The sequence below is a fragment of the Netta rufina genome (assembly GCF_964035555.1).
Source record: "Netta rufina genome assembly, chromosome: 15".
Classification (NCBI taxonomy): domain Eukaryota; kingdom Metazoa; phylum Chordata; class Aves; order Anseriformes; family Anatidae; genus Netta; species Netta rufina.
In genome coordinates this window covers 6,356,658-6,381,511 of record NC_140138.1, presented here as the reverse complement: position 1 = coordinate 6,381,511, position 24,854 = coordinate 6,356,658, and the positions used below count along the sequence as shown (strand labels likewise).

Here is a 24,854-nt window from a genome sequence, read left to right as displayed (position 1 = left end):
TTGTGAAAATCAGGAAATGAGGAGGGTTTTTTTGTTGTTATTCTTTAAAAAATATATTATTTGATTGCTTTCCTGAAGACACTCAACCAATTAACTTTTACCGAGAACAAGCCTTTTTAGTGAATATTACTCTTGAGTTAAGTTGGGAGAGTTTAAAGCACCTATCACAGGAATTCATAATAGTCTTCTAGAAGAAGATGGGAAATATCACAAGACAGTGTTCTAACATAACTATCTATCGGAAAAAAAAATAATACTTTCTGCATAATAGCAAAGGAATCGGGCAAAAGCATCTGATACTTAAATATTTGCAGATCTTTGATAAGAGGAGTATAGTGCCTATTAGAGTTGCTGGGGAAGTACTTTCCAATACAGTTTTTAATCACGTGAAACACAATAATATTTAGTTGATCATCTGAAACAAAAGACGTTTAAAAAAAATCTAAATGTCTACCTTGGGAAGTAATGTAGATATTAGGGTAAATTTGAAAAGAAGTTATTTCATGAAAATTTCCTCTTGTTTTTAAGAGTTCTCTAACACACTGGAGCAGCTGTTGAGCATTGATTTAGTTTCCTTGAAGAGCTGGTGACTAATGAGCTTAAAAATTACAGAGTACTGGGGTTTTGTTCATGGAAAAAAGCATGTTCTGAAAGTGAGAAAGCAGTGATAATAGACTGCCTTTGGCAAGGGGCAATGGGCAGTAGGAAATGCTTGCTATTGTACAGGGGCTCCTCCTCATTTTAGAACATGTCCAAAAATCTTTTAGTCATGAGGACTGATATGGTTTGGGCTCCCAAGACAAACAGGTAAGATTTTCAGAAAGCCTCAGCATGCTTCAGGGACTGGATTATTTTGAAAATCTGGCTTGTAATTGTTACAATGGCAGCTGGTGAGGGCAGAATTATTTTTCACAGCTGAATTTCATATAAGCAATTGAATCAGAGCAATGTTCGTTGTAGATCTGTCTCTCTGTTTAGGGGACAACAGGATACAAGGCTGTTTTTAAAAAGAGGCTCTTAACTTGGAGGCAGATTGCTGAGATTTAGCATCTCCTGTTGAAGAGCTTGGAGCCAGTGTCAAACCCTTCTAGAAGTTCTGTTCCAGGCTTTCTGTCTCTTCCTCACCCAGATTCTGATCCAAAATCCATCTCTAAAATAATCTCTAGAAACTCCCATGTGCTGTGTAGTGTGCCAGTTAGGTTTATGTACATAGTACTTTGGTATCAAATTTGGGATTTAGTCACTGGTAGCAATACCTAGCATCTCCTTCCTCTTTCAAACGTGTTATTTACATGCACATTTATGAATATCCTCAGCAACATGCTTTCAGCAACATCATTGCTTTTTCAACTTAAATACTAGCAGTCAGCTTCTTAGTAGCTTTTGGCCATTGGACTATGATAAATAATGGGGTGGTTCGCTGTTTGCTGAGATTGTCTAATCACAATAATGCTTTTTACCTGAAGGCTAATAATAATAATAAAAGCAAAGGTCAGCTAAACAGAGCTGACACTGTCTTCTCAGCTTTTACCATGACACTAATAGTGTTGAAATTGTGAGAAGGAACTGCTCCCAGAGGGAGTTCTGCCTGTTTTGATTGGTTTTCCTGTCTGCATTTATCCAGGATCCAGAACTGCAGAGACTCACAGTTGTAGCTGCTAGAGAGAAAGCCTGATTTTACAATGGAAGCTGATCAATCTTCCAGGAATTTACCTGATACGGTTGCCAGTGGCAGCAGGTCACTGGATTCAATAACTTGACTGCTTCCCTCCAGTCCTGTCTTGTGAGTCTAACGGCAGAAGCAAAAGGACAGTTTTGCTGCATTTTAATCCTGTTAGTCCTCCAGAGCCAGCACACAGCTGGAACTTCCTCTCTGTGTGCATCAACAAAATTGCTCACTGAATTCGAGTCAGCTGCACATGTGCAATCTCGCTGCAGCTGCTCGGGTATCAGCAAGGACACGGTTTGAAGACAGTGCAGAGGCAGGATGTAAATAAAAGCATCATTTGCCTGGAAGGGTCTAGACCGGATACGAGGATGTATAAAAAGGAAAAAAGTCACCTTGACTCACTGACACCATTGCTAGCGGTTAGAAACAACATAGTCTTTAACCCCAAGCCTGCTCATAAGGCAGGATACAGAAACAAAAGGCTTTTGTTACATAAATCTAAAAGCACTGTTCAGAAGCTCTGGAACAAAACAATTTCATTTTTTTATGTTCTGTTTAACAGAAACTGTCTTTGAACATTTTCTTTTGCAGATGTGTCTGACATGGAGTCAAATGAATGTTGATATGTTTTGTCCAGAGCTTTTGAAAGTTTTCATGGAGACGTCATCATTGTTTTTCATCTCCCAAGAAGAAGTCTTGATGACTACTTGGAAAAGTGGATTATGTGCATATTTTTTAAACTATCAAAAGTTTTCAAGCAAAAAGGGCTTATTTTGTATTATACAGAACTGAATTAATGTCAGAATTTTGCAGTGTGCTATGACATGCTGAAACTCCTTATCCTAATCTAAACAGAGCATTCTAATCACAACACAGCCTGTGAAACTTCCCCGTATGTTTCTCATGTGCAGTCATGCAATGTGACTGCCATCCCAGAGTTTCCTTTGCCCTTTATTTCCATGGGATGGGTGGACTGCCAAATATCACAACTTGTATCAAATCTCTTATCTAACTAACCAGCTTAAGAATGGGTCTGTCTCATGGATCATTTTGCATTTGCAAATATCAGGATTGAGTCGGTGATTTTCAATTTGTAGCCTGCTTAGAAGTATAGTTTAAGAGGAATGTGAGTGTGAGAAGATTTGGGTCAAAGTCAGTGAATGGTTTCCTATGATAGAAAAACAAAAGAGGCCTTGAAGTATTTTATCTTCATTTTTTTAAATGAAATGGTAGGATTTTCCTTCGGAAATGCTTTATCTAGAGAACTGTCATTCTCTGGTGCTTTCAAAAGATTAAAAAAGAGAGGAATGAAAATCTTTAGGGGGCTGAATGATGTTATTCAGTTGAATCAAGCAAGAGTTTTTCCCTCTATGTTTTAATTTCTTCAAAAATTGAAAAAAAAAAAAAAAAAAAAAAAAGGAAGTAACCATAGCTTGGTTTAGCCAGCAAGCTGAAAATGTTGTCTGTAAGCTGTAAAGAGCACACAGCAGTGCCCTGGAGCTGCTTGGCAGCGCTGGTGTTGCTGCACTTTGCCATTTGGAGGGCAGGGAGGCAGACCCGTGTGCTTCTGCCACTTTTTTAAGATGAAGGGAGCAGGAAGAGGCAGCTTGCAGCTGCTGTGGACACCCTGACCTCGCACTCAGTGGAAATATCTGCAACAAGCTTGGGTTTCCAAGGTTTTGCTTAATGAAAATAGTCAGCTTGGCCTTGACGGCTCCGCTGCTCAGCCACCTTCTGCCCCAGGCGCTTGCAACCTTTCCCTGGGTTTCTCACTCATTATGTCTGTCTCTGGCCAACAAATTGGTCTCTGGTTGCTGGTGCAGTGACTGCTAGTTGTTTTTACCACTCATCCTGAGTTAAAGAAAGATCCCAGGGTGCTGTGACCTGCACAGCTGTGTGACAAATATCTCTGCTCAGGGTGAACTGGCAACATGTGTAAAAGAAACAACGGTAGAGAAAATTGTTGTGGAGCACACAGTACATCAGTGGCAAAGCCAGGAGGGCAAGCTGTTTTCTTTCAGCCTAGTGCCCTGTCCTGAGCATCCTCATTTTAAGCTCGCTGTTTTTGTGGTCCAGATCCTGACTAGTGCATGAAATTGTACCACCCTCTAGGAGAGGCTGGGCTCTAGCAGCAGGGGGTGTGTGCTGGGGCTGGGGGGTCCTTTCTGTGAAATCAAAGAAGAGTTCTGGTATTTGTAGTCTAGCATGCTATATAAGCAGAACTAAACATGGCTCCTTATCCCAGAACGTTTATGGCCTCCGTGATATTGCTCATGTGTGTTGCTTCCCTACCTGAATGTCATGCTGAAGGTACTGTGAAAAGGGTATTTCACAAATCAACGGTTCGGTAGTGGGCAACTAAGCTTCAAGTAGCAGTTTATATTCGTATTTACCCACAAAAAATGAACTCCACCTCCAGCCTAGCATGTGCAGATCATCAGAACAAGTCACAGCACAAGGCTTTTCTTTCTTTTAGAAACACAATTTTGGTTCCTTTCTTACTAAAGAATTTTAAGAAATTAATGCAAAAGCAGTTTGTATGTGTAAGAACTGCCATTGGCTGATCCATGAACCTGAGGACTAAAATCGTGAGCTGTTTACAGCTACAAGACAAGCTCAGTATTTAACTTTGTTTAGCTCCATGTGTACTCAGGATGGGAACTAGACCTACTATTACCAGGTGATTGTCGCAGCAGATGCCAGCTCGGTGACTGTGGTATATGCTCTGGAAGCTCTGCTGGCAGAGGCCACTAGCATGCGTGTTGCAAAGAGGAGAGAAAGCAAAGAATAATGGCAGATCTGTTTGCTTCAAACAGAGATGGTTATAGCCGAAGGAAAAGCTGGGATGTATCCAGGACTCACCTGCACCGTTTATTATAATCTGTTCCCTTTCCATTATTTCTTTTCAGGATCCTGCTGTTTCAGAAGCTCATTGTACCTACCTTACCTCAGGCACTTCTCTTGTGCTTTGTCTTCAAAGACCAAATGCTGTGAAGAAGCTGATAGATTTACTGGGGCCGGAGGATCCTAAAGTGGCCCAAGCATTAGATCCATTCCTCTGGAGGGCTCAGTACGGCATCAGCACAGTCCAAAATGGATTTTATGGTAGGTTTTTGTAAAAAGAAAAGTCTGAAGGCTCAGATAGAAAATAGAAAAAACGTTATGTACTGTTTCCCTCCTCCATCATCACTACAGATCTGGCCTTAGCAGGCAGGCCATTATTCCCTAGAAAGCTTTCATTGTTTTCTTGGTGGCAGAGCTGAGTATGTCTCAAGCTATGAAATATTCTCCCAGAAGATATATCAAAAAGTCATCTTCTCAGAACAGCCCCAGATCTGTCTTCCTTCAGAAGAGATTTCCTTTGTTCTCTTCACTGCTTGGTTATTTTGCAATTATCCCCAATAACCCATCTGTCTTCTCTCTGCTTGTGAGTCTCCTCCTGATAACCATTGGCCAATTGCAACCAGATTTCACAGAGGGTTTAAAGTCTTCAGGACAGTGAGCTCCTCTAGTATCTCAAAACATTAATGACTGGGTAGAAAGAGGTGATCAAAAATTGCTCCCAATGAGGAAAGCAGGTAAACTCAGCTGTTTTCCAAGAGACACTCTTGCCAGCTGGCACATCAGCAGAGGCATGCAAGCTAGTCAGCATCCTCAGTGTGCTGAACCAGCCACAGTTTCATCTGCCAGCAGCAGGTGGAAGAAATGGGAGGGGGAGCTAGGATGTTGCAGTGTATATGTTGGGTGGGTGAGATAGAAGATAGCTGAGAGTATGGGTGAAGGGTGGGAAAATGGGATGTACTGCCAGAGAGAGAACTAGGAAGAACTAAGGGTATTGTAGGAGAGGGGGAAGGGGGACTTCCCAAGGGGGGAGGGGGAAGGATGTAATTTAAAAATTCCTAAGGAATCATTAGTTGACTGCCCATGAGTAGTTTGCTTTCCTCAGTGTGGTGCTCTTTGTGCTGTATGTAGTTAAAGGAGTATATCAATAGTAAAATCAATAAACATAAACACAGGTGAGCTAGCAGGGACTGTATGCTTTCAGGTTCCTGTCAAGATCCATTGGATTAATTGGCTCTTTTTATTGTATTCTGTACTGTCAGATCGCTCCATCATTTTGTCCATATCAAAGAGCAGAACTGGTAGTGAACAAAGTATCATAGAATCATTACGGTTGGAAAAGACCTCCAAGATCATCTGGTCTAACTGTCCCCCATCCACCAATATATTCACCACATATGGCTTGGGGAAGAGAATCGACACCTTGATTTAGAATGTCATTTTGTCAGATATGATCATAATCCTTAGGACTAAGATACATCAAGAGAGATCTCTTACCGTGATTACTTACAGGATCTCATTTGTAGGAGTGACAGGAGAGCAGGGTCTACCTACACAAGAAATGGTCAGAGCTCTTCAGCCAGTACTTTTCCGTTATCAGCCCCTGCTTCTTTTGCTCATAAGATTAATGGATTGCCTTTCCATGTTGCCTTGAGAATGAGAACTCATCAGTCATGGGTAATATATACCCAAACTTAATGTACCCATACTACACTTAGAGCTTTCCTAGCATAACTCTGTTAGTTTACCCTGTTGGCGAGAGAGCTGTGTGTTAGAGAAACCCTCAGATGTTTGCTTCGGGATTCCCTTCAGATCTCTGCTTCCTCCCAAGGCTGGGCTGGGCACAGAGCTGAACTAGCTGGCCAGCACCTGCCTGCTGAGACCAGATTGTGTATTAGTGTATTAGAGCCAGCTATACGGATGGCTCACAAAGCTGTAATTGCACACATTCAAGGAAAATTGTTGCAGCTGTAGTTTATGTACACAGCAACTCAAATTCAGGAATTTGATCCAGCTGCTATGCTAAGGAGGAGTCTGTCCCTAAGGAAAGGTGTGTTCTTAACCCTTTGCACCTCCAAGAGTTTATCCTTCAAAAAGGGAGAAACATTTGCCTACAAGTTAAGCAGGAAGAGTTTAGTTGTTGCACAAGTGATCATCTGGGGGACCATAGAAAATACTGCTTTCCTAGGAGGGAATACCGAGTTTCCTCAGTTTTGCTCCAGCTGAGGAAGATCTCTAACCAATACCATCTTGCTGAAATGGAACAAACCCTCAGTGTTTCCTTTGGAAGTGACTAGGGAAATTAAGTAAGATGAAGACCAGCTTCCAGTGATACAGTCAAACCAAGCACTGCAGTTTTAGTGCTCTGAGGCTCTGCTGCAGAGGTAAATCTGCATTCCTCCCATCTCCTCCGGGCCTTATGAAGTCACTGTGTAGTGCTTTTTCTTGAACCCAAGGAGCTCTGTGTGTGCATCTGTGCATCTTATACAGTCTTATACCTTGAGCAAAGTGAGAGCAAAATGTTGCTATTCTGCTTTGAAAGCATTTGTGTCCTTTTTGTAACAGCATCAATGATTTAAACAAGAAAGATTTGACATAGAGGTACATAAAGGATACGGCATGACTTATGCACTGGTTACTTACACAGTCTCAGGATTGTAAACTACTGCATTAAGGACTCCAGCTATACAATACCTAGAGTTATGAAGTTCCACACAGGGCTGAGTGATCTAGGAGCAGCAAGGCAGAATTTTTTTTTGCAACATGTAGCCTGCAAAAATGATAATATTTCAGAAGATATTTGCGTTTTGTATATTTGTATCCCAGGAGGATGGATCTGTGCCAGCAAATTGACAATCTATCTGAACTCCAGTTACATAGAAATAGCTTTTCCTTCTTAAACATTTTCCACCCACAAATCTCAAAACATTCTGAGTAGTGGTTTATAACAGTGTTGCTTTATAGGATAATATTCAAATGCTAAACTGGAGGGACCTCTCAAGCCCCTGAGTTGAGTTAATGCTATCACTGGCAGCCCCATCATCGATTCACTTTCATAAGCATTCACCCAATTGGATAGCTGTTAGAGAACTTCACAGCTGTGGTACCTGGAAATCTTATTACATTTTCAAATTTAAACATAGTCATAAACAGCTTGCATCCATTTGTTCTTGTGCCAGTACCTGTACTTTAAGTAGTTCTTTTTCTTCTCTGACCTTTTCACCTTGCTGTATTTATCAGAAATCAGACTCCTTATCTTTTTGTTATGTTGGATTTAACAACCCAAGGTCTTTTAGTTTTAACTCTTCAGATGATTCTCCGTTCCTTCTCTGATCCTCATGTTCATTCTTTGTACCTCTTCTGATGTCAATCTGCTTTTTGTGACCACAGGTGAACGGAATAATATACTGCTATCAGTAATATCTCACTAATTATAGAATCACAGAATGATTTAGGTTGGAAAAGACCTCTGAAAGACCTCCAACTGTTGTTGGACTGTAATGTTTTCTTTTGCCCTGTTGTACACCCACATCACCGGCATATTTGGGCTTACATCATGGTTATGAAGCACACTTGCTTTAGTATCTAGTAACTCCTTCCCATTCAGCAAGACTGAACTCTTTGTCAGGGAGTGTAGTGATGGGAAAAGGAATAATGGCTTTAAACTAAAAAACGGGTAGATTTAGATTAGATTTAAGGAAGAAATTATTTACTATGAGGGTAGTGAGGCACTGGAAGAGGCTGCCCAGAGAAGTCATCGATGCCCCATCCCTGGAAGTGTTTGAGGCTAAGTTTGATGGAGCTTTGAGCACCCTGGTCTGCTGGGAGGTATCCCTGCCCGTGGCAGGGGGCTAGAACCAGATGATCTTTAAGGTCGCTTCCAACCCAAACCATTCTGTGATTCTAAGACTAGCCTGGTGTGATCCAGAAACATGGGAGAAAAAAAATGGGGGGATTAGAGCTAGTATTGAAGAGTTTCACTGGCTCTTTAACATGCTTCCCTTGACTACACTGTGAGGAAAAAGGAGTCTTGTTTACATGTAGAACAAGCTGCGTGATAATAGAGTAGAATCAAAATACCAAGGAGGCAATGAAACTATTCTAAATATAATGGTTTTAAATGTTTGCTATTACTGTACGGAACAGCTGGCCTTTAAAGCAATTACTTCAGTAAGTTGCACATCATCAATCTCTCAGGAAGATGAGTGTGAGTCCAGAGAATGTTTAATTCATGGCCTGAGAGAATCTTCTCATTGTATTTATCTCTCAGGCTCCAAATCCTATCAAATAGCTGTCCGGGATATGAAGCTGTTTTTCCCAGAAGGGCTGTGCTGCGCCGAGTGTCAGACATTAGAGGAGGAAGAGGTAGGATTCTGCCCTTTCCTGAAAAGTATCCTATTGTGTCAGAGCAGTGACTTTGGTCCTGCTACCCCTTGACTTCCTTCCCCTTACACTGTAGATAATGCGTTCTTGCTGTGTTTCACCAGCTGCTGAGATTTCCTTCTCCTGTGAATGTCCCTGTCACAATGTGCTAACTTTGTATTGACCCAGACAGTCTCAGTGGAAAAGTGCTTTTTCAGAGATGTTTGTTCAGTGACCTGTGCTATAAATTCAGGAGGGCTCAGGGCTGATGCTTTAGAAGCAAACTTCCCACACTGAGCCAACATCACTTTGGAAGCAGGTCATAGGGAAGCAGCATCACTGGTGATTGCTGAGACACAGCCGGCCAGAGGCTGATTGTTACCAGGTTTTCTCACGTAGTGTTCAGGAACTGAGAATGAAGCAGGACAGCTGATAATATAGCTCACCAATTGCTGAATGTGTCTCCCAGAGTGCATACATGCTCACAGCATGGAGCACTGCCACATGTGCGTGAGAAGGGTGCTGTCCCCCAGAGGTACTGGTCCACAGCATGGGAAAGGGTGGAGCAGTCTCTCGTAAGACATCTCATGCTATAAAGTACTGACACAGCTTACAGAGCTGCTGGGTGCCAGCATCTTTGTCTGCCTACACTGGAAGGCATAAAGACTCAGACCCTTGCCTCTTGGCTGGTATTGTGGGTTGTGCTGAGAAGCCTACTGGTACTGGCATGAACAGCTTCTGCTCATCTGGCCCTTCACACGGCGTCAATGCTGGTCTCTGATTCAAACCACCATAATTTGCCAATGGCTAAAATGAAACAATAAGTCTTTCCTTTTCAGCTAGTTTTGTATGTTGTTTCCACTCTGACCGGTTTCTTCTCAAAACCAGAGTTTGAAATGATGGGTTATGCCCAGCGAAAGGCTGGAAATTTTTGACCGATGTCCTCATGGCACAGAGGTGACCCAATCAAGTCAATCCAAGGAGGTTAGCTCTAGAACTGCAAGTAACTGGCCAGATCTTCAAAGTGCTAAATGTATGTCCTCCCTCTGTGACTCGGTCCGGAATAGCAAGGCTACACTGTGCTGGGACACATGGGTGTGCTGATTCAGCCAGAGACAGAAGGGGGCTGCTACACACTGGAGTGACACTGGGTAAAGATCTCACAGAATCACAGAATTTCTAGGTTGGAAGAGACCTCAAGAGCATCAAGTCCAACCTCTGACCTAACACTAACAGTCCTCCATTAAACCTTATCCCTAAGCTCTACATCTAAACATCTTTTAAAGACCTTGAGCCTTGGAGTCTTTGAGCTTCTGGCCTTTAAGAGTTGGGAACAGAGGTGTCTGGATACAAGACCATTAAAAGGATAAAAAGATGCCGTACTTAGTTAAGCCCCAATAAAAAGGAATGCATAGAAAATGTTCTTTTATTTCCAGACAACCAGGTGTTTTCTAGGCTGGCAATTATAGGAGTACACAACACCAACAAAAGCTTCACAGCTTGGCTGAATCAATACTTAAGAAGAGTTATCCTTGCAGATTAGGTAACAACGTTCACATGACTTGCCTCTTTCTCCTTCCCTTCCCTCCTGCAGATCTATAACCTGAAACGTGACCCCATAGTTGGTTTGGAAATCAACAAGCAGCGCAAAATCATAAAACATGAAACAGGAGCGCGGCTCAATTTATTGGGCTCTGGGCAACCATGCGATCTTGGTAAGGAAACGCGTAACTCTTGATATAGATTGAGACTGTTATTGATTAATTGGACAGCAAGACAAACCATCTGGTGACAGCAAGATTTGGTATTGATGTCCTTTCAGAAAGGAGAGACAACTGAGCTGCAAAGAGCAGCTCCAGTGGAGTCCGGCCGTTTAACTGTTTACCTGCCAGGTCTTGCCAGTGCTTTCCTGGGCTTAAATATAGGGCTGTTCAGAAGTGCTGACTTTGTCACCAGCAAAAGAAAAAGCACTGTCAACACAGATAATGTAAGAAGCAGTGAACTTTTTTTCTGCTGAACTTTTACAATATGTTTCAACACCAGCTTGGCCACAGTGGTTTGCGTGCCCATTCAGAGCTTGCCACAGGAGAGACCGAGACGCCATCGTGATGGGCAATCGTGAGACCTTTTGTTCTGTACATAGATAGGTAGCAATTTATGCAGGGAGTGCTTTTGGCAGTGTAGACATCTATCTCTTGGGAACTGGACTGAGATCTCATTCAGTTCCCACTAGCTGCTGAATAGCTGCCAGCTCAAAATGACTTCCAGTTAGTGCTGGTCTGAATTTGTTCTGAAGGCACAACTTCAGCAAGCCTGTCAGTGCCCTCAGATGCCTACGGTTGCTCTGGGTCTTTTCTGCTGATTGTACTTGATTGCATGTATACAACACAGGCTGTGATGCTGTGCCTTTTATGTCAGGAGATGTAACTCACACATGGATGTTTGTGGCCCGATCCCAAGCTTTTATAACCAAGCAGTGACCAGGTAAAATATCCCTGTGGTATTCACTGGGGAGCAGACATGTTTGGACTCGGGTCGTTCTCATTCCTTTCACTTGAGTTCCAATGTGACCAGCAACCAGGAGGGTGGGCAGCTGAGAAAATGTTCCTGCACTGCAACTGATTGCTGCAGTTAACCCCAGCAGTAAAACCACAACATTGTTGTGGACTGGCAGAAGAGCATGATAAAAATGCTGCGGATATACAGGTGCTTATTTCCTATCTTAAGCCCGTACTGATGTGGGACTTTTGGCCCCATACCAGCAGGTTCACAAGATAGCACGTGTAGAAGTGCAAGGATGATGGCAGTAAGTCATGACCTTTGCCTTAATGAGAGCAAAGGTGCTTGGTAGGCACCAGGTCACTTTGTGTAGGGGGTCTCTGAAGAAGAAATTTCCCAGGGTCATTATCAGTGGATTCTTTCCATTGTCTTATATTGACCTTGGATGATGTCCTACACATTCTTCATGATAATGACAAAAATCACATGTGTAAGGCCCTGTCTCCTCAGGCAAGCTCCTTTTTTTTTTTTTTTTTTTTATGTCACATGCTAATACATCAGAAATTGGCTACATGAACATTTTAGATTTAAATGTTAGCTGGGGTGAGGGGTGAGGCCTGTCTCACAACATTACTGACATTCCCAAGCCGTTATATGAGCCCTGAAATAAGAGATTGGCAACTGTGTGTATTTAACAGCAGCTTCTGGGGGGGGTGACCAGGCTGTTCTGCATGTAGCTGCCTGACCTTATCTGGATGGCTGTGGAGATGTCACCACATTGTTGTGTTTCCTTTGGGATGTGTTGGCTCAAGCTCTGTTCAGAGGGCAAAGCTACAGTGAGAGGAGACTTGCAGGTGTTCCCCATCCAAACTATTCCATGCTGCTATTGCTGACAAGCAGAGTATTTCCCCCAACAGCTTAACTGCACCCTGGAAAAGGACCAGGCCTGAAGCGCAGTTTTGTTGTGACTGAAGTACTTCTTGATTTTAGCCTAGCTTGCGAGTTAACAATAATAACAACAGAGAGCTAGTTGTGGAGAGAGCACGGGTATTCTGCAAGTTTTGTATGGCTCAGTCTTGGGAGCAAATCTCAAAATATGTGCCCCAATTTCCTGCTTCATAAGGAAATCTCTTTGCTTTGAAGATCTTTAAGCAGAGTGAAAAGAAAATTAATGTACAGCCCTGATGTGTCTGCGTCTCAGAAAATGTTTTTCAAAGAGCTACTGTCCTGGAAAAGCAAGTACACGTGATCTCTGAACTGTCAGGCACGATATAGTAAGCGCCGCCAGCAAACCAGACACATCATTCACTTCACGGTCTCATCTTAAACGCTAGAGGTAGCTCTTGCACACAAAGAAACCTCCTTTCTGCAATTACCACAAAGCTCTGCCTAATGGACAGACGGATTTATCATGGGGAAAATATGAAATACATTAAATCTTATGTATGTTGCTGAGAATTACATTTTGGATTATAAAAGCGGCTGGATTAACAGATTTCTTTGCTTGGAAGAAATTAAATGGAATAGTGTCTGCTGTAGCAAACCAGCAGCTGTCCTTGTCTGACTCCTGAAATGGGGTCACAACTGCTGTCTTGTGATCTCCAGAAACGTACACGTAGGCATACAGCAGTTTGACAGTTTGGGATGAGCAATCACATCTGGGAACATCCCAAATGATATAACAATGCCTGAGTGCCTCTGATCTTCCAGTTACTTGTATGTGGCAGGGAAGAATTACTTAGAGGGCTAGCAGTTGGCAGGGGTACGTATAAAGCAAGCATCTGTTATGTTTTGATCTTCTCCCATCAGATCAGCCACTGCTTGATAACCTCTGCCAAACCACTTGCCTCGTCTTGCCTGGGATCATCCTTCGGGGGTCAGACCCACCTTATGTTGAACTGCTTGATCAGCTTATTGGCAAAGATTTCACAATGACTGGAGTACGCCTCACTGTCCTGGACGCACCACAAGCTCATTGCATCTCTGAGATACTAAGCAGGGCAAAGTGCAGTGTTGCAGCAAAGGTATGAAACAGCTGGAGTTGTTTTGCTTCTTTCCCTGTGGAAGAAGAGTCATTTGATGCAGTGCTGTGCTAAGATGTCCAGGCTAGCTCTGGGCAGCCTAGTTTTGGTAGCAGCATTAGCAGAGCACTGCAATCTGGTCTCTAATATGCTGGTAAGTAATTTGGGCAGCGTGCCTTGCTAGCTCGTTCCTACCTAGTGTTCCTCTATCTCCATTAGCTCACTGACACCTAAACTTGACATTGTTATGTTCAAACATATCCTTACTGTGAATGGTTCATCCCCACTAGACATTTTATTCCATTCACCTATCAGTGAGCAGTTGCTGCTATTATGTATGTTCTGCTGTATTTATCTGGAAGAACAAGACAGAATACAGCATTTTCTATTTCCCTTCCTGTAATCACACACCATTAATCCTCTTCTACGATGTTAAATAACCCTTCCACTTTTTGGATGGTGCCCTGGAGTTCTGGGCAGAGATTTAATTTTGTGTCTCATTCTGCTGGTGATGACAACTCAAGCCGCAGTCCAGCATTGGGTTTAAGCAAGTGCTCACGGGGTGTAAGCACAAGATATGCTTCTGGGGCGAGCTAATACATCACTTGACATCAGTGCAGCACTGTGCCTGAACTGTTTTTCTCTTTGTACTTGATGTAGGATAAGCCCAGCATTTCAGGAACCTTGCTAGAGCAAAGCAGTAAGGTGGAATGCACAAGAAAGTGCTGTTAGGAGCAGAGAGTAAACACCAAGGGAAACTACTTATACTGGAAGTAGTGATCAACAAGGGGCTGTTAGAGGCACACAGCGGTTCCTATGAAAAAAATACAAACATTTGTGTTCCTATCCCTTCAGTTCTTATGAGAGTCTTAGGTGTTACCTGTAATAAAAGCAGGTAAGATCTTTTTAGGTTGTGATTTTTTAAACTGACAGCATCCCTTTGAAGTACAGCTGTACAGAATAGCAATTACATCTAGCATCCAATTAGTCTAAGCACTACTTTCTTCTCCTGTGGTTCCCCTGAGGATGCCATCCCTCTGCGCACAGGAATGTGCAGACCTCTTTAGGAAGGACAAAGCGAATCAGCGTGTGGGAAGGAGAGCCACAGCAGTGGCACTGCTCTCCTGGCGATGGAAACGCTTCCTCCTGTCAGAGATGAATTACTCTGGGCAGAGCTGGCATGTCTCCAGGAGGGTCTGGCACTGCTGAGCCAAAGGTGAACATTACAGCATTTGTGTTCCCTTGCCAGAAGGAAGATGGGCTCCTTCAAGTAATGAGTGTTTCTGCTACAGTATCTCAAACATTTACAGTTATCTCCATATTCCTGCTTCCAGCAGACTTAGTGACGGAATAACACCTCCAAGCAACCTGCTTATTTTCACTCTGAGGGATGAGAACAGGAATAATAGCAAGCCACAGGAATGGGTTAACTAACGGTCCAGACGTGATATTCTTTCAGTTTGAAAGAATCTGTGTCTGTCTTTCCTGTCCTCACACAGCACACAACCAGTTATCTGTGCTGTCAGCAGCTCATCAGTGAGGCTTACAGACTTATTTAAGTGGATAGCAACCCAAAGCTCTGTTCTTCCTTCCCGTAGTGTTCCCTTTTAATGGATGGTTTGTGTCTGGTGTTAGCGGCAGAGCGAGACAATGCGGTCATTTGCTTCGACTCCCTGCTGGACAGGTAAGTGAGGAACAATATCACTTTAACAGCACTTTTTCACCACTGTCTCAACTCTCTACCATATAGTGTGCGATCTGAACAAGGACAGCTGATCTTTGTTTCTGTAATTCTCTTGTGGTTTAGACTCACATGATGTTAGGTACCACTCAAAGGTGATATGTTCATCCTAAGCTGTGTTGTTTTTAATCTATTGATATCTCAGAGCATTCCTTAGTCTCAAGTCCGTGTGCCCCATGCTCAGGATGTTAAATACTGAGTTGTGTTGTTTGTTAAGGACTTGGAGTGTCTGTAAGACTTGGCAACATCGTTCCACAAATACAGGGAGTTCTCTAAAATAAGGGCTCACATTGGGAATAGACCTGCTGAATCAATACAATTCCTAGGAGAAATATCTTAGCAGATTCTGTGTTTGTTATGAAAAAAAAATGCTTAAAATAAACACCAGAGAGCAAAATCAAAAATCAGCCTCTTAAATAAATCACCACAAATGCTGGGTAGAGGATTTACAGGCCTGGTAAAACAAACAGAACCCCTCTACAGGGACTGATTAGTGAAATAGAATGATTATCAGGCCAATTAACCCACTGTCTCCCAGAGGGAAAGTTTCCTTGCACAGGGGGTGGTATTTGGCAATGTGATGTGTAGTTCATGCACATGGTTTCCTCTGGGAAAGAAAGCCAAGAGAATCTGTTTTCCGACACAGTATAGAGCAGTCCAGCAGCTACACCACTAAGGCTGCCATGACTTTGGCTGTTCCATCAGGAGGATTTCCAGACACTGTCAATGGGCAGGAAGAAAAATTCAAGGATGCTGGAGTTTACAAGCATCGAGGTGATCAAATCAGAATATTTGAATTGGTAGACATCTCAGAGTTCTCATACTTCGATCTAATTTTATGGTGCTCAGCTGCAAGGAAGGACAGGTGGAACAAATTTTGTAGCATATTTTCAAATATGCTTTTAAGCTAATGACAAAATTTGGATATTGCTCCTATTGGTTTAAAATCCCACCCTAGGGAGCCACATCCTAAATCTTCCATCCAACAAGGTACAGCGCTAAGGGAAAACAAAGAGCAACTGATCTTTCAAGTGAGTTTCCTTCTACCCTTTTCCTGCTTCACAGGAAAAAGTGATCATCAGGAGCCCCAAAGATCACTGCTGAAGGGAGTTCTGGGAGAGTGGCCGTCAGCAGGGCTGGGAGCCAATACAGGATCTCCCCCTATTTATTTTTCCCAGACTTTCAGAGTCTGGGCACTGCATAACACGATCTGTAACACAGTGCTCCCCCCTTCTATAGGTTTAACTTGATGTGTTTTAAGATTGCCAGTCTGGAGGCAGCCCCCACAGAGCAGACATCACAGTGGCTTCTCACTGCCATTCACAGTGAGCCCAGGGGCTGAGAGGGAAGTGGGGAGGAATAGATGTGGACATGGCCAGTCTCAGCTGTGTCCCTCATCCTGTATGGCTGCCTGTACAGCACATAAACTTCCTTGCCAAACTGCAAAACACATGTGCGTAAATCACAGTGGCACTCCCAAATGGCAGGATCCGCTCTGCCTTTAGCCCTGGTGCCAGAACTGGTGATCCTGCAGCCGCTTAAAACTTGCTCTACAAGAATAATACTTTTCTTCCTGATCAATGATGCATGTGGAAGGGAGGGGCAGCAAAGTGTTGCCTGAGGATGGGGAGGTGGAGAGGCATTGATCCTTGGGGAGATCAGCTTCAGCCAACAGGTAAGCTTCCTCCACCATAAGCTATCATACTGTTTAAAATCAACTTTGCAAATATCTTTGAAAACACAGCCAGTCTGAGCTAGTGTCTCATAAGGACACTTCATGCTAAGGCATCTTCATTGCCTAGTTTATAAACATTTCAAAATAACATCTGAGGTTAATTACACTTATGGCTCCATCAGCAGGAGCCACGTGACCGCTCTTGCACCGAACAGATCGCTGTGTATTTATCTCACCCTTACTGCAGCAGGCCGGGATTCCACTACCTGCACGGGCTCTGGCCTGCATTTCAGCTGCATTGCTGAAGCACCAGGGTGTAAGAGATTGTTTTGTGGCCCTGGGAGCTGATTCACAGCTGAGCCACATCACTTAGGCTCTGTGCCACGGGGAAAACATTGCCATCTGTATGAAAGCCTGGACATGATGTCAGAGATGGGCTGTGATAAGAAGGAGGAGTCAGGTATTGGGAGGAACAATGCAGGCTCTGCCAGTGTAACTGCTCTCGGTTCAGAGCATATTAAAACTTTCCTAAGCCAGCTCTATCAGTGGCACATCAAGGAGACATTCAGTCACTGGAGGATGTGCTGTGCAGAGCAGCTGCCTTAAAGACAGACACAGATCCTCGTAACTGTGCAGTGGTTAGTGTTCAGCTGCAGTGCCCACCCCGCGCACTCTGTTCTCTGGATGTCTATAAATGGCTTATTTCAGATCCAAAGGGCAGGAAGAACAGAGAAGGGGACAAAATTTATGCAGGTGGGGGCACAAAAGCAGCCCGTGAGATTGGCTGGCTGCAAAGAACAGAGCCAAAGTAGGAATCTGGGAGGGTGCCAAGGGTAATTCACAGGGCAGAGTGAAGTAAGTGTTTGGAAGAGGTGAGGGGAAGCTGAAGCACAGCCCAGGAGCAGTGGGGACTGGGATGGGGGAGAATCAAGAGAAGGAAGTGACACACACACAAAGAAAAATGATGTGAGACATCTTTCTTGTTCTCTTAGCATCCAGTTGCCTAGATCTCCAATATATATAACGTTTGAATTTACCCTGTCATAACTTGTTTTTAAAGCCAGACTTCCTAGCTGCAGGGTGGCCGAGGGAAGAATTTACAAGTAGATTCAAAGCAGCTACTAGAAGAAAGGCGTGCTCTGCTTTTTATGCGTGACAAACTAGATTTAGTTCTGTAATAAGTGATACATATTTTATAGTGACCACGCTAGGAACTACTCCTGCATGGTTATTTGAGCTTGTAAAAAGTACTTTGAGGTGCTCCTAAGGTTGTTAGGACCTAAGTATGTTGTGTAGGGTCTTTAGAAATTCATCTAGTTAACGTGTGGAACTCAGCAAGCAGAGTTTGACCAAAGCTACAGAAAATGTAGCAGTACTGGAAGAAAATCAGAGTGCAGACTAGACCCTCTACCTTCCCCTTTCTAGATAATGCAGTGCAATCAGAACAAATGCCAAGTGTTAAGGAACTTAGCTGGATGTTATTCTGTCTGATGAAACATTCTTACCAAATGTTAATTGCTGTTAGCAGGGAGTGATGTTATCCCTATAGGAAGCTCATCTCTGGAGGCTTTGGAGGGAAAGGAGGTGTAGAAATCAAAAGATGAACGCATGAGATGTAAAATCCTGGAGCTGTTGAAAACCACTGAAGGGAAAACTGTTGCCAAGCACAATACCTGGATATGGGGGCAGGGAGTGGTTCTAGAAGCTGAAGACTCTGCCTGTGTGTGGAGTTAGTTAAAAAGGCAATTTTGAAATTTGTATCTTGCCTTTAAATCTCTCTTGCCTATGTCTTGTGGTCAACTCATGTAGCTTGAGGGAGACCAAAGCAAAACAAGGGCTCGTGAAGCAGAGCTGTTGTCAAAGGCAGATTAGAAAGTCGTAGGTTTTTGGAAAAACATGCAGATTATATTAGTTGAGAAAAAGGCCCTTGCAGAGATCTTAAACATCTAGATGTACGTGCATTTCCCACTGCCCTAGAGACCCCATTATGCAACAGGTCATTACTGTTTGTTTGGAGGCTTATATTTTAAGAATCCAAATCCATTTATACAAAGCTTTGTAAAACCCAGGATTTATCTGTGTAAAGAAGTTCAGTAACAGATGCACATGGCCAGAGCTGCTGGCACTCAGCATAGCTCTCCTTAAAGCTAGGTCATCAGCAGTCTCCGACAGCTTAGATGGCGAAGTAACACTGGCTTCTCTTTTTCTTTACCCCCAGTGTCTGTTGGCAGAAGCAGTCGCTACTGGACACTGCACAGCATCTCCTTTATCCCCAAAATGAGAAACAGGCAAGTAGAGAAGTTTATAATACAAATATATGTTCCTTTGTGCTCCTGTGGTGGATGAAACTTGTCCAAATCGATTGAATTTTAAAAGAAAATTTCAACTTGTGTGAGATGTAAATGTTGCTTCATGACAGCCCCAAGCCTTGGCTTATACTGAGAGCTCAGTGCATGATGGCAGGTAGGACCAAAAGCCTGTCAAACTGGCTTCCACATTACATTGGTATCACTACTTTGAATCAAAATATTTGGAGATTTTGATAAAGATTCAATATTTTCTGCAGACTTTTTCAGTTTTCAGTTACTTTTTTTTTTTAATGAAGAATCAACGCTTTGTAAGATTTCTGTGATATTTCATCAAAAATAAGACAGAAAAGGTTCCTTCAGCCCTACTGCCATGCTGTCACGTGTCCTATGTTCTAGAAGTCATGTTTCAGAAGCCCAAATCCAAATGGAAAATGCAAAACTAAACCATTAGCCATTCCAGGGACGGGCTGGCTGAGTCTTCTCTCAGAAGCTCGCCCCAAGAAAGGAAGCACTAAGTTCCCAGTTTTTAAAGACATTTGAGCACATAATGGAAATAAACCAAACAAATATCTTTAAAATTCTGTCTGTAATCATCAAAGTTTAGTATGAAACAAATAAAGAAGGCAGTGCCTGAAGAGTTGGGACTAGGAGGTATAGAAAGAATTTGGGAGAATGAGAAAGGGTAGCAAGTAGGCAAGCCTCTCCTCTGGATCCCTTTTGGTCTCATCTAAGAGAGTTAGATGTGTTTGTAACTTCACATAATGTTGCAGAGCTGCTGCCTTCAGTACCAGTGCTCCAAGGATTGAACCTGAAAAGACACAGAGCCCTCTTTGAAGTCTGTGTTCCTGCCTGTAACACAAGCAAGACTACCCCAAACTTCCCCAAAGTCTCACAGCTGCTGTTTTCAGCAGCTTTCTCTAAAGTGCAGCGAGCTTCTCCCGGGGTTTAGCTGGGATTGTGTGTGCTGCAGTGCCTGGAAGGTCTGCCTGCACAACTCTGCGATAGCTGCAAGGCTGTCACAGCACAGCGCGTACTGCTGCCAGCATGCCCGTCTGTTGCCAAGTAATGTGACAGGGCAGCCAGGCCAGGCTGGCTTCTGATTTGCTTTGAAAAGGACATTGCATATCTCTGGCTGACACAAAATCCTTTCTGCTTCACGGCCATGGAGAATCAGCCTATCAGCACGAGGTTTATAGTACTTTCTGTGATAGATAAGATAAAAAGCAAATACGCTCAGCCCTTTTCCCTGCTTTTAGCAGTCTGGGCCGCTGAATCAAATCCCTCTGGCATTGCTGGAAGCAGGGGCTATTCACAGCAGTTCAGAGTTTAGACCACAAGTCTAGCCCTGGGACAGTGGTGGCTGCAGCACTTCTCAGCGTGGGTTGCAAGAAGCACAGCAGCAAGGGGTGTTTATTTTCAAAGGGGCCTTTTGCTCTATAGTTCAGGGTGGGTTTAGAAATCACAGAGCAAGATCTGAGGAGCAAGCTCACTGGGGAATGATTGTAACTCAAAGGATGTCCCTAGAAACCATGTTTGATCCTCTGATCTCGTGCTAATGAGTTTATGAAATGTCAGCTAGGCTTTCCAGGTCAAAGCTAATGATCATCAACATGATATCAGGCAAAGTTCAAGAGGGTTAAGTGAACATGGATTTCAAATCCTCATGGTTTCAGCACAGCTGTACTGTTCACTGGTGGAGTCAAGCCATGGAATTGAAAAGGAATTTTATACTTGCTCCCTGTGTGACTTGGGACTAGGCAATGGGATGAGAATTCAGATTTCCAAATGCTTACTCTTTCTGTGCTGACATCTATGTCTGGGCTAGTTGTCTTGCCCCCTTCTGTAGCTGCTGAGAGAAGCAAGCATTTTTATTGCACATTTCATTTGCCCTATTTGAAACATTGACCTTAGGAACAGATGAATTCACGCTTTGGAAGTGCCTTATCCTCATGCAGTGACCCTGCAGATGCCTGCTCTCCACGCAAGCTTATCTCACCACACACAGACCAGCTCATATCTGGAAGTGATAGCGCCACTTTTTGTTGGTGTCACCGTTAGGGGTTGGAATTTCCAGTGGGTCTCTGTGACATGGTCTTGGATGTCCCCACACCTGGACAGGGCTGGAATCTCTCCAGAAAATAGAGCAGTCAAGGAGTGCTGTGTTCAAACAGCATTACGATACCTCAGGACTCAGATGTTCTGTGGCTTGGCAGAGTTTCTCCTTGCGTGCAGCTCTCTGTACTGCAGCTGGGACAGGGCCATGAGGCCAGGGTGGCTGTCCCTCAGCGGTGGTGCAGCACGTCACTGACCTGCCACCATTAGCAGGTCAGAAGAGGAGACAGCAGGGTCTCTGCACATTCCTCAGCAGCAGCCCATGGATGTGTGTCTGAGCCTCTGCTGACAGGGAGTGCTAATCCCTCTGCTTTGCCTGGAGCCCTCAAGCAGATGTCAGCAGCTACGATGGCTGCTCCAGCACCTCCCTCCCTTCAGACACAGCCAAAAGCTGGGAGTGGAGCAGAGCAACACAGGCAAAACACATCCTGGGCACAATCCTGAGCCCTTCGGCAGGAGGGCTGCTCTCCTGTAAGAGTCCTAAAAGCAGCTTTGAGGAGAGGCAGAGTAGTGGCAGGAGGAGGATCCAAGGGCTGCATGGGGTGCACTGCCAGCACAGTATGGTTAATGCTATGGGGGAACATGCTGTTCATCAGCACAGTCGGAATGACGGGCAGGTCACAAAGGTCTTGCTGCTAAGCTGGCCACCTTATTTCTGAAGCCACTGTGCCAAAGAGCATGAAGTTTAACGAGAGCAAGTGTCGGATTCTGCACCTGGGGAGGGGCAACCCTGGCTGTACGTACAGACTGGAGGACGAGAGGCTGGAGAGCAGTTCTCCAGAGAGGGATCTGGGGGTTTTGGTTGATAGCAGGTTGAACCCGAGCCAGCAGTGTGCCCTGGCAGCCAGCAGGGTCGACCATGTCCTGGGGTGCTCCGAGGCTGGCACTGCACTGCTCAGGGAGTGCTCATCCTGCTCCGCTCTGCCTGGTGCCGCCTCACCTCGAGCACTGCGTGCAGGGTTGGGTACCACAGTATAAAAAGGACATCAAACTATTACAGATCGTTCAAAGGAAGGCTACAAAGAGTTGTGAAGGGTCTGGAGGGGAAGATGTATGAGGAGCAGCTGAGGTCCTTGGGTTTGTTCAGCCCAGAGCACAGCAGGCCGAGGGGAGGCCTCATGGCGGCCTGCAGCTCCCTCACAGGGAGCGGAGGGGCAGGCGCTGAGCTCTGCTCTCTGGGGACAGCGACAGGAGCCAAGGGAACGGCATGGAGCTGGGACAGGGCAGGGTCAGGCTGGGGGTTAGGAAAAGGTTCTGCATCCAGAGGTGTTCGGGCACTGGGACAGGCTGCGCAGGGACATGGTCAGGGAACTGAGCCTGAAGGAGCTCAGGGAGCATTTGGACAGCACTGTCACACATCGGGTCTGGTTTTTGCATGGTTCTGTGTAGAGGCAGGCATTGGTCTCAAAGATCCTTGTATGTCCCTGCCAACTCAGGACATTCTGTGCTTCCAGGGGTGAAATTTGGCAAAGTGAGGCAGAAGCAGCCAGGGGGAGGGAGTCAGATTTGGAGTGGGGAGTCCCACTTGGCACTTCACATGATATTCGTTTTCAATTCCTTGAAAATCTTGAGAATGGCCAAACAATTGTAACAAGTAGCAGATTTTTCATGCTATGGGATGCTCATAGTTACCTCTGTGCAGGGATTAATCCAATCCACAACACCGCTACCTGGTAAATACCCTCACCGTGCTGCCTGCCTGCACCATGCGCAGGAAACCTACCTCTGAAAAGAAGTTTCTTTGCGATGCACAGAAATCACAGCTTGCCCCCAACACCCTCCTCATTTCTCCCCAGGCTAAAGAGCTGCTCTGTTGCCTTTTTGACTCCCTGACGTCTGACAGCATCCACCGCATTGAATCCCAGGACTGCTAGCCAAGATGGTCAGTGCCGCCAAGCAGCACGGGGGTGGATGCCATTGTGGTGGGTATCTGTGTAGACAGACACCAAGGGGGCTCCCAGCCTCCGAGAGTACTAAGATTTGTTTGTCATTAAAACAAAGTCTGAAGCATGGTATTAGCATCAGTAAGATAAATGAGATTGGTGGGAGGAAGGATCAGTGCCCAGGAACAAATCTTGCTGAACTGCAGCTGTGCTTTCTAGTGGAGTGCATTCTCAGGCAATCTTCTTGCGTTTGTGGAGCAAGGTTTGGAGTGTTCAGCTGGCTGGGAAAAAGATCAGGAGGCAAGCACAGAGGCAGAGGTTCGCTGCTGGCTCTCTCTCAGGTACCTGGGGGCTCCCATCTTCCTCAGGCCCAAGAGGCAAGACTCCATGCTCTGCTGCTACTGTGGTCTTGGAACCAAAGACAAAACCACAGTAAGTAACGTGGAAATAGGTGGAGGGAAGGTTGGATCCCTGGAGAGCTGAGTACACCAGGTAGAGCCAATTAAAGACAACTGAAAGCTGTCTCTGCTTTGGCAGCCCTGTTACCATCTCTGCCCAGCCCCAGCTCATTGCCCACCCGTGGGTGCTCAGCCCTGCCTCGTGTTCCTCACACCCCAGCAAACTGATCTAGTGCTGCTCCTCCTCTGCAGAGTCCTTTTGGTGAGCTGTCTGGCAAGGTGGCCGGCTTTAACATGAGGACTGTCAGTCTTCTGGGGACCTTCTGGGCAAATTGAGCTCCTTTGGGGAAGATTTCTCAGCCCAGCAGGCCTCTTGTTCCCACCTGTCCCGTTGAGGCAGACTTAACACATGCACCTCGTCCAGATGTCGCAGTCGTGGCACCAGCAGTCCCCGTGTCACCTCCAGGTGGTGTTAATGCAGCGTGGCATGCAGCTGGCCGGCCACCTCTGGCTGCTGCTGGCAGGGTGAGCCCGTCCCACACAGAGCCTTTCCTTCCACAAGAGCCTGGAGCAAGTCCTCCTCGCAGCCATCCCTCACGCAGAACACCACTGCGTGTCTTCTCAAGAGGAGCTCCAGAAACCACGTGCCCTGAGCCCTCGGGGCTCAGCATGACCAAAAAGCCTGCTCTGCTCCTGCAGCTAAGTAGGCCATTTTGCTGCACTCCAGGCACACTTCTGTCGTGCTTATTAGCCACGTACAGCCTTGAAACAAACGAAAATTAAAAGGATCCTCCCCCTGCGCTTGGGGAATTTGATCTGAAAAGAAACAAATGCGAGAAATGGGATCACAGGGAACTGCACAGCCCCTTTCTCTGAGCCTGGGGGACTCGCACATCAGGAGGTGACGCTCCTGTGACCGGCAGCACTCAGCCCAGGGAGGCCGTGTCCCGTCTGGGGACACCCCAGCAGCACATGGGACTGCAACAGCATTAGGCCAAGTAACAAACCAGGGCCTGGCACAGCAATCACCCGGTACCTCAGCCCCTTCCAGAGAGCCCCACCGTGGAGGCTTGCTCTTTGTGAGCCCCCGGCTGCAAACACCCCAGGGCTGTGCCTCGGTTTCCCACCCATGGCACTGCCACATCCCGCGGGGACGCCAGCAGAAATGGGGCAGCACCTGGGGATTTTTGAGAGACGCTGCAGCCCTGTCTTCAATCCCAATTTTAAAGCCCAGCTAATTAGTCTCGGTGTAACGAACTAGCACGCCCTGCGCAGAGCAGGGGAAAGCATCATCCTCTGATATTTCCCAAATGCCAGGATTCCATAAATAACCTCACCAGCCTT

At 45.1% G+C, this 24,854-nt stretch overlaps 1 protein-coding gene across 1 annotated transcript in view; it reads left to right on the top strand.

The window, feature by feature from the left end:
* The window catches only part of DNAAF8 (dynein axonemal assembly factor 8), a gene marked incomplete at both ends in the record, with an annotated part of 95,156 nt that extends 72,053 nt beyond the window's left edge, over positions 1 to 23,103 (top strand). The window contains 7 exons of the mRNA XM_084295756.1: positions 4,579 to 4,774; positions 8,781 to 8,875; positions 10,467 to 10,587; positions 13,181 to 13,395; positions 14,991 to 15,076; positions 19,027 to 19,096; positions 23,026 to 23,103. Coding sequence (XP_084151882.1) covers positions 4,579 to 4,774; positions 8,781 to 8,875; positions 10,467 to 10,587; positions 13,181 to 13,395; positions 14,991 to 15,076; positions 19,027 to 19,096; positions 23,026 to 23,103 — 861 coding nt within the window. The remainder of the gene's footprint in view (positions 1 to 4,578; positions 4,775 to 8,780; positions 8,876 to 10,466; positions 10,588 to 13,180; positions 13,396 to 14,990; positions 15,077 to 19,026; positions 19,097 to 23,025) is intronic.
* Between the last annotated feature and the right edge of the window lie 1,751 nt (positions 23,104 to 24,854).